At 40.6% G+C, this 11287-nt stretch overlaps 2 protein-coding genes across 2 annotated transcripts; both read right to left on the reverse strand.

Annotated features, from left to right (window-relative positions):
* On the reverse strand, positions 1-4056 carry LOC119895881 (histone H4 transcription factor). The gene is made up of 9 exons (XM_038709273.1): positions 3586-4056; positions 2889-3115; positions 2626-2737; positions 2310-2462; positions 2145-2222; positions 1458-1578; positions 1215-1353; positions 998-1122; positions 1-900 (listed from the first exon to the last, which is right to left on the reverse strand). The coding sequence occupies exons 1-9, from the start codon at positions 3746-3748 to the stop codon at positions 534-536; spliced, it is 1485 nt and encodes a 494-aa protein (XP_038565201.1). The 5' UTR covers positions 3749-4056; the 3' UTR covers positions 1-533.
* A 559-nt stretch (positions 4057-4615) lies between these two features.
* On the reverse strand, positions 4616-9715 carry dpagt1 (dolichyl-phosphate (UDP-N-acetylglucosamine) N-acetylglucosaminephosphotransferase 1 (GlcNAc-1-P transferase)). The gene is made up of 9 exons (XM_038708990.1): positions 9268-9715; positions 8994-9114; positions 8692-8905; positions 8279-8425; positions 7969-8053; positions 6581-6769; positions 6365-6452; positions 5595-5750; positions 4616-5492 (listed from the first exon to the last, which is right to left on the reverse strand). Exons 1-9 carry the CDS (start codon positions 9420-9422, stop codon positions 5427-5429), a joined length of 1221 nt encoding a protein of 406 aa, XP_038564918.1. The 5' UTR covers positions 9423-9715; the 3' UTR covers positions 4616-5426.
* Positions 9716-11287: the final 1572 nt, after the last annotated feature.

An 11287-nucleotide genomic window follows, 5' to 3' on the forward strand; every position in this document is an offset into this window, starting at 1 on the left:
ACAAGGTGTTTTTATGTTTATTCAAGCAGCAGATCAAGCGTAAAAAAATGACACACTCTGTGACCTAATGAAGTAGGCCCTCTACTGGATTCCACAGTTTGGTGAATATGAATGCTAAAATGATATTCCTGAAACTCAATCTTCCAAAAAGGTATGGCTTATGTATTTCTGAATTTAAGCAAAGAGAATAGCCACCCACTAGGCAGTGCAGTATTAGTGTCCAACTATTTGAAGATATTACAGTATGGGATACACTGAATAAACTGAAAATAATTTGAAATGGGTCCACAAGCTCAGCATTATCAAACAAAAGACATAAAAACTGGTTTATTACCTAATATAGGCTTATAGTCACGATGGGTCATCATGGAGTATGCATCCCTTCATTTAGACATTTTAATTTATTATCCAGTGCCACACTTTCAGCTACATCTATGTACCAGCACCCATTATACACTTGCCGTGTATCCATAAAACAGAGGTTACAGAGTGTCCCATCATGTGTAGGACATTTATGCAGGATGTTGTGGCAGTCAAAGCGCCTGCATTCCTTGCTGCTGAGCGGTATCCTGGAGTTGCTGCATGACAGAGTCCTCCCCTGTTTGTGATAAACCTCCAGTGAGAATGTACAACATGCCCTCTTCCTGACTGCCCTCTGTAGCATTGACGGGTAGCCCCTCAGTCCTCTGCTGCTCCAGCATCACCCCTCTCAGTTCTTCCTGCAACTCTGAAGGAGCTACCGCCGATTCTTCCTCTAGCTCCTGACCTTCAGCCTGGATACTGTCCTCATCCTCCTCCGCTTGCCTGTTTTGTCTTTCCCTCATTAGCTGCTCTGTCAGTTCCACACTCTCGTAGCGAATCAGCTGCAGCCGCAAGAAGCCATCCTCGTGCTCCTTGTACCTGACAGAGCGATGAAGAGGACACCAGTGCTGCAACACCCCATCCATATCAAATTCAGCATTACTGGACAGATCGATATTGTCAATGCAAGGCTTACCTGAATCTGGGGTGTCCCGAGGGCCATTTGAATTGGTGCTTTTTGTGCAGATGGACAGTTAGGTTGTTGCCCCTGGTGAAGCACTGACTGCACACATGGCACTTGTAGCGAGCTACAAAGTTCCCCTGATTACAGAAAAAGAGAGAGAACTAGAAATGACACTTAAACTCCTATCTGGGAGCAAATTTACAATAATTTTAAATATTCCCTTTCTCACCTCATGCCTTCTTTTATGGTGAATCTTCAAGGTGCCATGGGTACGAGATGTGAAGCCACAGCCAGGAACGTCACAGTGGAATGCCGGCTCGCTGCTGTGGGTATCCAGGTGTTTGCGTAAATCTACCAGATTCTTACACCTGCAAATACAAAACCAAGCGGGGGAGTGTTAAGAAAACAACAACTTAAGCGTTTCACAGCTTTATCTTGTGTTGCACTGCTGCAGCTTCAGAGGATGCGGTACCTGTATTCGCAGTATTCACAGCTGTATGGCTTCTCGTTACTGTGTCTGAACTTAATATGGTTGCGCAGTGAAGAGGGTGATGGACATGTCATGTCACACAGCGGGCATTTGTAGTGGCTCACTGCACCAACAACAAAAAGACAAACCGGTGATGAGATTTAAAACGTCTATTAACTCTGCAGAGCTGTTTGTTGTCAACAGAGATTTCTTTGCAATGTGACCCGTTCACCAGATGCAGGGGTCTAGAGAGTAGAGGCTTATTAATGAATGTTTATGCGGACACCTGTGCAGAAACTCAATTAGCAGTGTGAAGTAGGTGGGAAGTGGGTATGGATTTATGGCAACCCTGGTGGGAAATAAAGAAAAATCAAACAAACTTACTAGTAAAAGGACTATTTTGGAGTGTTCACTGGGATGGAAAAGCTAGTACCGGTATATGTTTTATGAAACCATCTATCAGTTCTCAAGTTTTATTTTGTACAGGTATGAGCGGAAACCAATGTCTACATGGCAGGTAGAAATCAATCTGAAAATCTATGGCATGGTTTGGGTAAATGATTGTCAGTAGGGCTTGTGCGATTCTAAGTTAGTTGGCTCAAACATGCAAAAAGAGCAGTGCGTAAGTCCTCCCCAGCCCATTGGAATAACAACTGGTAACACAGACAACATGGAGGAGGAGAGACTGACCATGGGTTCTCATGTGGTCTCTCAGTAGTCTTTCTGTTGCAAAACGTTTGGAGCAGTGAGAACACTTGAACCGCTGACCTACAGCACACAAAGACATCCAAAGCGAGAATTACAAGATGATAAAATCTGAAAACAAACAAACAAAAAAAGACTTATAATCTTTACCTTCCATGGCGCTCTGTCGTATAATGTGGTCAAAGAGCTTGGTGTTGTTGGCGTACATCCCCCCGCAGCCTGGACATGCCACTACCTTCTCCTGGGTGTGACTGCGCAGGTGCTCCCGCAGCTTAGGACGCCCTTTAGCAGTGGCTTCGCAATCTGTAGATTGACATGCTTAAAACTTGGACTCAACAATGCTACATTCTTTATACTAAGCAGAAAATGTACCCTTTAAACTTCTTCGACCATAAATCGGTTGGGTAATCTTTATTTACATTGACATTTTTAAACTACTTGATATAAATCATGTTAAATTACACACCTTTCCATCCACAGCGTATCGGGAATTCACTGTCCCCTGCTGGTATATCTATGCACAAGCTATGCATCTCCACATGGCGATAGAACCACTCTGGGTTTTCATACGGTGGTTGCTTTGGCACATATGCACAGACAGAACAAACACGTAGCCAGAAATATATAGAGTTAAAGAAGAAAAATTCTGCTTCTCATCCCATTCATCTAAAATGTGTGCACTTGGAAGATAAACACTCCAAATAATCTCTAATCATCAGCCAAGCTTACCTCACATTCGTCCCAGAGGCAGACAAAATTGTCTGGGATTTCAGGGATGATGTTGTGGTTTTGGTAGCCGATGGAGCAGGTGCCAATTTCTGGCTGGGCATTAAGCACCTGCTGACCCAACTGCTTCAGCTTAGTATGGTAACAGTGGAAGAACAGGTGTCTTCGCAACTCTTCAGGACCCTCCACAGAACAATAACCACAGTCTTTCCAAAGACAGTTTCTCTCCCCTTGACACAATAAGCAAAGAGTTTGCATTAGTAGGGGCTACACAATGCACCAATATTTCTTGTTTATCATCCATCATTTGCACCGCAGCACATTGGATGTAAAATTAAATTGTAAATTTAGTTGTAAATCCTTTGTAATCAATGACAGGCTGAGGTCGACAACCTACAGACACCTGCACACGTGTGGTATCTTCCCTGGTGGAGGTCTGCAAGGCCTGAACTGTATACATCTTCACTTGTTTAGGAGGCGTTGAGTGGTGAACATTAGTGTTTGGCCATAAAATTAACCCTCTGTACCCTCAGCCATTGTTTCATTTCACTCCAGTGTGTTGCAGTAAGTTACAGACCCAAACCAATCTACTTCCAGGCTATACTTCCTTCCCGAATAACTAGCTACAGCTCTAAATAAACATTAATGTTAGACGAGCCACCGCCAGACACCTTGGACTACAAAACTACGTCCTCCTCACCTTCGGTTTCTTCTTCTTCGTCCTCCTCCGCCATGTTCAAAGCATTCAGGTGACCCTCCGCGTGCTTGCAGAAGTTCTCCATCCGACTGAAGGACTCCTGACACGAGCTCCATTCACACTCCAGTTTAAGTGTTTTCTTGTGGATCCGTTTGTTAGGAGGCATCTCTCTGACTCACACGTGGGCTAAACGTAGTGTGTTTTACACCGACTAAAGGTTTGACCATCGCCTGGCTTGTACCGCACCGGGTGCTGGTTGGTAACGTTACCTGTACCCAGTGTATCTAAAACCTCTACCGGGGCTGTTACAGAGATTTAGGAGCCTCCTCCTGAAACACTTTGACGAACGAAAAAACATGAAAAGTCTTACTTGAACAGGAGCTTCAACACAGTAACTTGCTGTTTAAAAGCAGCGACATGATGTGAATATTATGAGTTGTTTTGGGCCAGTCACAAGAACCGCGGGCTGCGTGCATCACAGATGCCTCCCCAGAAACAATGTATACTTTAATAGTTCCGGGTGTGACAGGTTCCGCCTCAAAATATCCTTTTAACTTTTTTACATAAAATTTTGGGATAATCGAAAGTAACTACGGTACTGTGTTGAGTATAATTTTTAAATACTTGTACTTTACTTACAAAAAATTTTTTTTTGTTACTTTATACTTCCACTCTAACTATATTTTGGAGGCAAATATGGTTATTTTTACTCCACATTTATTTAGCAGAAATAGTTAGATTAGGATTTTACATACAAAACATGATCAGTTTATGCAGTGTTATAGATTAATCACACTAGTTACTACAAAGTAGTAGAGCCCAATTCATGCCAATACTGATATAATTTAAAAAATCAAACAATATAGGTCGATATTCTTTTTTCCTTGATAAACACATAACATTAACAAACATTTATGATAAAGACTGAAGTACTCCAGTATAAATATGATCGTTAGTCAAGTATTTATACATTGTCATATTGCGACTTCTTATTAAGGAACTTCTTCATATACAAATAACAATGACGCCACAATTTTATATTTCAATTTTCTCTGCTTTTATTTTTCAGTTTGTGCGGTCTGTCTCAACAGTTTCTCGTTTGTAGTTACATTCCTAAGCAAAATAGTCCAGTGCAGGTTGACTTCACATTGTCACGTCTGCTGAACCTACTCTAGTCTTGAGTGATTATAGCCTCCTTATCTTCTCACTGCATTTCTTCACAATCACCGTTCTGTGCACGTTTGTTCAGCAGTAAAAATAACAAACAAAAAAGAAACTAACCACCCATGTTGAATGGATTGATAGTTATGCAAAATGAAGAGTGATTGGGTACATTTTTGTTCAACAGCAGATTCAACCAATGGACCACTGTGTGAATATTTTTATATTTTCAGAGCACTTCTACATCCATCAGTCAAATCGCAACAGTTTAGTAGCAGTCAGCCATTGATGGTGGCTGCTCTGAAGACTGGAAGTCATCCCCACTTACTTTACTTTCCTTTAAAAAACAAGTACAAAAATATGCTTTCAGCGTGGATACAAGATAATTAAGATCCAGTTACATTTTCCTGCTTGTACTTACTGAGACCAGGAGAATAACAAACCGTACTGCTGTTGATGTCAGACCCTTCGCTGTTCATGCTTGTATGTGAAAAAGTTGTACCAAAGAGAAATATAGACTTAAACCTTGCACTGGGCCTTTACTGCAGTTAGAGTCTGAGGCAGAAAAGTAACAGTGAGGTAATGGACTTAAAAAGGCAGATGAACCACGACCCTGTAAAATAGTCCCATAACAATATCCTATTTTTTCAGTCAGGATTCTCTCCACTTTCCCGGAGAGCTGTCTAGACGTCGTAGAAGAGACGCACCAGATGATAACGGATCCCAAAAGCTAGTGCACTGCCCATCACCTGAGAGATACACAGAAATCAGCATCCAGTAAAACATTCAGGCACTTCCTAATGACCAACATAATTCCAGGGTGTTTGGACACAGCAGGTGCTTTGTTATACCTGTATGATGAGCATGATGACTGTGAGGTTTCTCTCATGGGTGGGACCGAGTAATTTCAGGACCAGATTTATTAAGGTCATGTTGTTGCACTCAATAAAATCATCATCTCCCTCCTGGCCTCTTCGCACCTCTAGCAGCTTCAGTAACTCTGCCACCTGTTGAGGATTAAGGGCATTATTGTTATCAACTCAGCTGCAAGCCTGCCACTGGCCTGCCTTGTGTGTTTTCCCACCTAGACAAATCCTTCCTCACTACATGTACTTTTTTAATGAGTAACGTGGGACAAGACCTCTGAATCACTACCCACTTCTCTACGAATATTCAGTGATTCAAATAGTAATATAATAAAGTGTAACAAAATGTATATTGAGGGTACACGCTACCCCTTGCATGGGCACGGCAATTGTATACTGGACTGTGGGTATGATGTGCATACAGTATGAGCAAACAGGTTTTATATCAAAACCAAATAATGCCACTGCCTTCTGACAAAGTCAGTGGAAAAGAGCAGAAACAATTAGTTGATTAAATTAATAGTCCAGACAGAAAATACATTTTAGCAAGTAATTTAGCCAGACATCGTCTACTTCCAGCTTCTCCAACTTGAGGATTTGGGGCTTTTCTCAGTTTTACATAATATTTAAAGAAATATCTTTTGAGTTTTTGACCTGTGGTCAGACACACATCACCTTGGGCTCTGGGGAAATATGACACACATTCATTACAGTTTTGTGATTTCATTTAGACAAAATGGTTAAGCAAGGTTTACCTTCAGGATGAGGTGTCCTAATTTAGAGAGGTCCTTTCTTTTGAATTTAGAGTAGCTCATTCCCAGTTTGCCTGTGTCTGGATTCAGCCTTTCATTAGCAGTGACATTGGGAGAAAGACAAAAAGGATAAAAGACAGACATAAACACAGAGTACATAATCAGCATTAATGAACAATGAATCACAAACAAATATAAAGTCCATGAGCCCAGTGTTACCTGGGGAGCCGGTGTCTGGGACAGGGGATGATGTGAAAAAGCTGAGGCAAGGAGTAGACAAAGTTAACCACTTGAGGAATGAAGAACAGCAGCATTGTTTTGCTGAAGTGTCCCAGGATGCCGACTACAGCGAAGGTCATCCCAGCAAAGTAGCAGAAAGTGTCTCCCACAAACACAGATGAGGGGTACCTGTGACAAAATAGGTTGCAAGTTGACAGGATATAGGGGCACAGACACATCTAGGGCCAGATTTACTAACATCCCGTATAAAGAGTACTAAATTGCATGTGCATTCTAACATATTGCACATGCAATTGTAGTACCCATTATGGGTGATCACCTAAGAATTATTGTCCAGATGACAACAGGTGCACACACAATGGAGGTGGCAGTATTTAAATGAGGGTTTTGCGTGTTTTAATGGTTTAATGGCCATGGAGAGTTGGGAGGGAAAGCAACCACTGCCTAAAAACCTTGGTTTGTTTCATTCAGTGAGTCCTGAGTATGTGGAAATTGTTATGTACCTGCCCATCCTGCCTAAGACTGCACTAAGTACTTGGGACAGCACACCTGAAAAACTGCTTTAGGATACTGCAACTTTCTAAATTCTACCATCTTGCGAAGAAAAGAAGTCAGGTCAAAACGAAATTTGCTTTATTGGCATGAATGTTAACACAACAGTATTGCCAAAACTTCAAGGAAAATACAAAAGAACAATACAATTCATATAGTTCATCGAATAAATAAAATAAAATAATTTTATTTCTATATATTAGGGCTGGACGATATGGCCAAAAATGTTATCACGATAAAAAGTTTCATATTTCATATTTCTTTTGAGTTTAAAGGCTGATTTTTGCTACTAAGGGAAAGTTGAAGAAACCTGATGGTTAATTGTGGTTTAAACTCATCTTTATGGTCAACACTTGATGCCAAACAGTGGATCAATTCACAAATCTGAGGTAGAACATTCAAAACAATTATGATAAAATCTTTTTCAACACATATGCATGAGTAAAATTAAGTAAAAGCTTTTTTTCAGTCCTTTTTCCACAACAAAATAACCATCTTCATAAAAAATTAAGTCCTAATTCGTGTATGATTCAATTGAATAAAATCAAACATTTATTGAATATTTATCAAACATTTGTTATATTGTTATTGAAAAAAATTATATTGCGATAATTATTGTTATTGTTTTATTGTCCAGCCCTACTATACATTGGATATAAAATAATATTATCAAATTTTATTTAATTTATTATCTAATAATTTGCTGGTGATATCAAGTTTGTACACTTTTTTGCTCACGCAAACCTTTAGTAAATCGGGCCCCTAATGTAATAAAAATGTTCACAGAACTGCCTCAGGTAATAGGTTTAACTTACCAGTTGTGGTAAAAAAGTGCTAATGTAGTGAAGAAGAACGGTATCATGAAGTAGAGGGAGAAAACATGGTCATCACGGTAATCTCCTGAGAAATTAGATAACACAATAAACCAATGTTATGAGGATTTTTTTTGTGCAACTGGAAAGACAGTATAATTTCATGTTATCATTACCACATATTTACTTTTTTCACTTGTTTCAGGGATTTTCAAGTAAAATGAACATTGGAAACCAACACACACATGACTGGCAGTGTAAAGAGGGTGTGATCTGTAAATGCTGATGATGAGAAAGGAAACAAACCACACACCACCAAGCTCCAGCAGGTTGAAGAGGATGATGGAGCCGGAGATGAACAGGGCTTGACCTGACTCGATGCCGTTGATGCCTGCAAGGATGTTGATGGCATTTGTGCAGAACACTGCAAGCATTCCCATGTAGACGTAGTAGAGGATACCTGCAGAAGATCATTAAATCACATCATTTACAGAATGACTGAACATGAGTGCAACAGCACATTGTCCAGAAATAAGTTTATGCATGTCCTGCTTTATGTTTTGTTAGTGGCTCCCAGCTGTAAATGAGTAAAGACAGCTCCAACAAAGATCACGCCGGAGGGATTGTATATCGCAAGAGGAGCTGGAGGATGTGACTAAGGTGGAAGGATGTCTGGGCTACTTTGCTGAACCTGCTGCTACCTTGAAAATGCTGCACACAACTCACCCAAATCCAAGTGCAGCCCAAGCAGGGCTCTGAAGGGCTTGGGCACCACGATGACCGTGTTGCCGAAGTTGGTAAAATAGACCATGAGCAGCGGCAGGGAAGCCATGGTGGGAAGCAGGAGCTTGTGTCTCCACCGCAGGTTCAGCACATCGTCAGCAAACCCCAGAAAGATCATGCAACAGATGGCCAGAAGTGCACCAATCAGCTGTACAAACTGATGCAGAAACAACAACACAGAGAACACAGCTGGGCTTCAGATTTGAGAGAAACATGCGGGTTTAACTACACATCAATCAACCCACCTCATCATGTGGGAAGCCCATGCACTGATCTCCTACAAAGCAGCTGAGGAAAGGCACTGGGATGAAGCAGAAGAGGATGATGAGGAAGACCGTCCCACTGATGACTCCTTGAGACTCTGGACTGCAAAGAGGGGTGACCGAGGAAGAGAAACAACGCGAGAATTAAGCCAGGAAGAGAGCACATTTGATTTCCAAACAAGACACATTTTACCTGACACATTATTAAAACACAAACTGGACACCACATCATAGCAACGATACGAAAATGACTCACACTTCCTTTTTTATTGTTTTGTTTAGGTCCATTCCGTACAATCTGGCAGAGATGAAATGGTCTTTGAAAGCAGGAATGAGCTTCAATGTGGCCAAGCAGCCGAGTGCCGACATGAGACAGTTAATCACCAACGGGAGGATGGGTACCGGAGACATACTGGTGGGTCTGTCACTGACAGATCAATTTTTTTAAGCTAATGCGACGTTGCCCCTGCAGGCGATCGATGAGCGAGCTTTGGCTTTCTTCACTGAAGAAAACACATGTCATATCTTTATTTTAGAACAAAATACATCTCCGTGTTTCCGGTGTCAAAGAAAAGCAAATCCATAAATCGCAATGGTAATCCATACCATATTTCATTACGGGTTATCTGTGCACTGCCTGGTTGACTTAACTCCACGTCTGATAGCAGTTCAACCGTTAAGTTCCGAGGGTTACGAGAAGGCGGTACTTCCGATGTGGCTCTTCAAAGTAAAACATTAAAAACAGCTGCAACGCTTATTATTAATATTAGCTGGAAACACTTTTCGCATTAAAGGGAAATCTTCGACGAATGCATATCATTTGTTGTCTTTTAATAAACTATCTCTATATTTGCTGTGTTTTTTTAAGGCCGTTCTTTCTGTGTGTCGTTGTTGCTCATGTAAACAAACATTTAGCTTTAACAACTTCCTGTCACTGACAAAACGGAGATAGACACGGAAGTGATTTCTTCTTCTGTGGTCAGCATGTCATTCGTATAATGAACTTCTGCCATCTGTGGTCAAGAACGAATTTTCAGAACGTGAATTTCTTTCTTTCTTTTTGCATTCCTCCAATAAACCTTTTAGTCAGGGGAGGGTGGGTAAACAGCAAAATAAGAATTAGAAACAAGTGTATATGATGTAAATATGTAATGTGAAATGTATGGGGTTGATTGTCCTTATATAGTTTGTATGATGCTTTGGACATATTGTTGTTACACATCCATGCCAATAAAGCTAATTTGAATTGAATTGAATTAAATAAATAAACTAAAATCTGGGAGAGAAACATAAAAACAGCAGGGGTTGTGGAAATGTGAATGAGGCAATATACTACTTGAATAAAACTTTTGAAAAAGACCTTCAATTAAAAATGGCAGCCTCTTTAAAATACAGGACATAGACTTTGTCAGTGGGAAGAGGTACACTTCTGACCTAATTTAAACTAGGGTGACCATATTTTGGTTTTCAAAAAAGAGACCAGGGTGGGCAGGAGGCAAACAGAAACACGCAGAGGGTGGAAGGTTCAGCCTGGTGGCACCATGGCAAATTGTTTATGCAGGAGGGGGACTAGGTCGTTGAACTTTAATAGGGCCTAGGCCTATATGTGGTCTTCTAGATTGCTAGCACCTTTCTTTGACACTGACATGTACGTACCAGCTTTATTTGGCTGTCTGCCTACAGATACAATTCAGTAGATATAGATTATAGTAGGCCTATTTATAACATTTCAACAGCTTATTGATATTCAACAATTCAACTGATAGACTAATAAAACCGTCTGTCTTGTTAAGATTTGATTAGGGACAATATTAGTGTATTTATTATAATTTCAGATAATAGGCTAGTATCCTATATAGCTTACCACTAGTATAATATTAATTCCAGTTACAGCTGTTTCATTATGGTACATTGTTCTTATTCATTAAATCCTTGTGCAAGAAGAATTATCTACATGGTGGTTAGTGACATTGATGAGCAACTTTATGCACACTCTTGGGTAAAAGAGCACCAGATCTTCTCCTTACTCCATCAGCGCCAGTGGAGCGGGCAGACAAGAAAAACCTACCGGCAGCTTAGTGAGAAGTGCCGGTGAGTCACACCTGGCTACTGGTCAAAGCAATGCAAAAACGCTCACAATGGATGCTGAATGTAGAAAGCAAAAGCCGAATGGTCACCCTTTTTAAACATAGCCAAGTATCATCAGCAAAATGTAGCCTGCTTAACTGGATATCAAAAGCAAAAGTGCCTATTATACAAAAAAGTGGCTCATCACT

This window comes from Micropterus salmoides, unplaced genomic scaffold, assembly GCF_014851395.1.
Source record: "Micropterus salmoides isolate LMB-PRFRI ecotype aquatic unplaced genomic scaffold, ASM1485139v1 Ms_hic_scaffold_9, whole genome shotgun sequence".
NCBI lineage: Eukaryota > Metazoa > Chordata > Actinopteri > Centrarchiformes > Centrarchidae > Micropterus > Micropterus salmoides.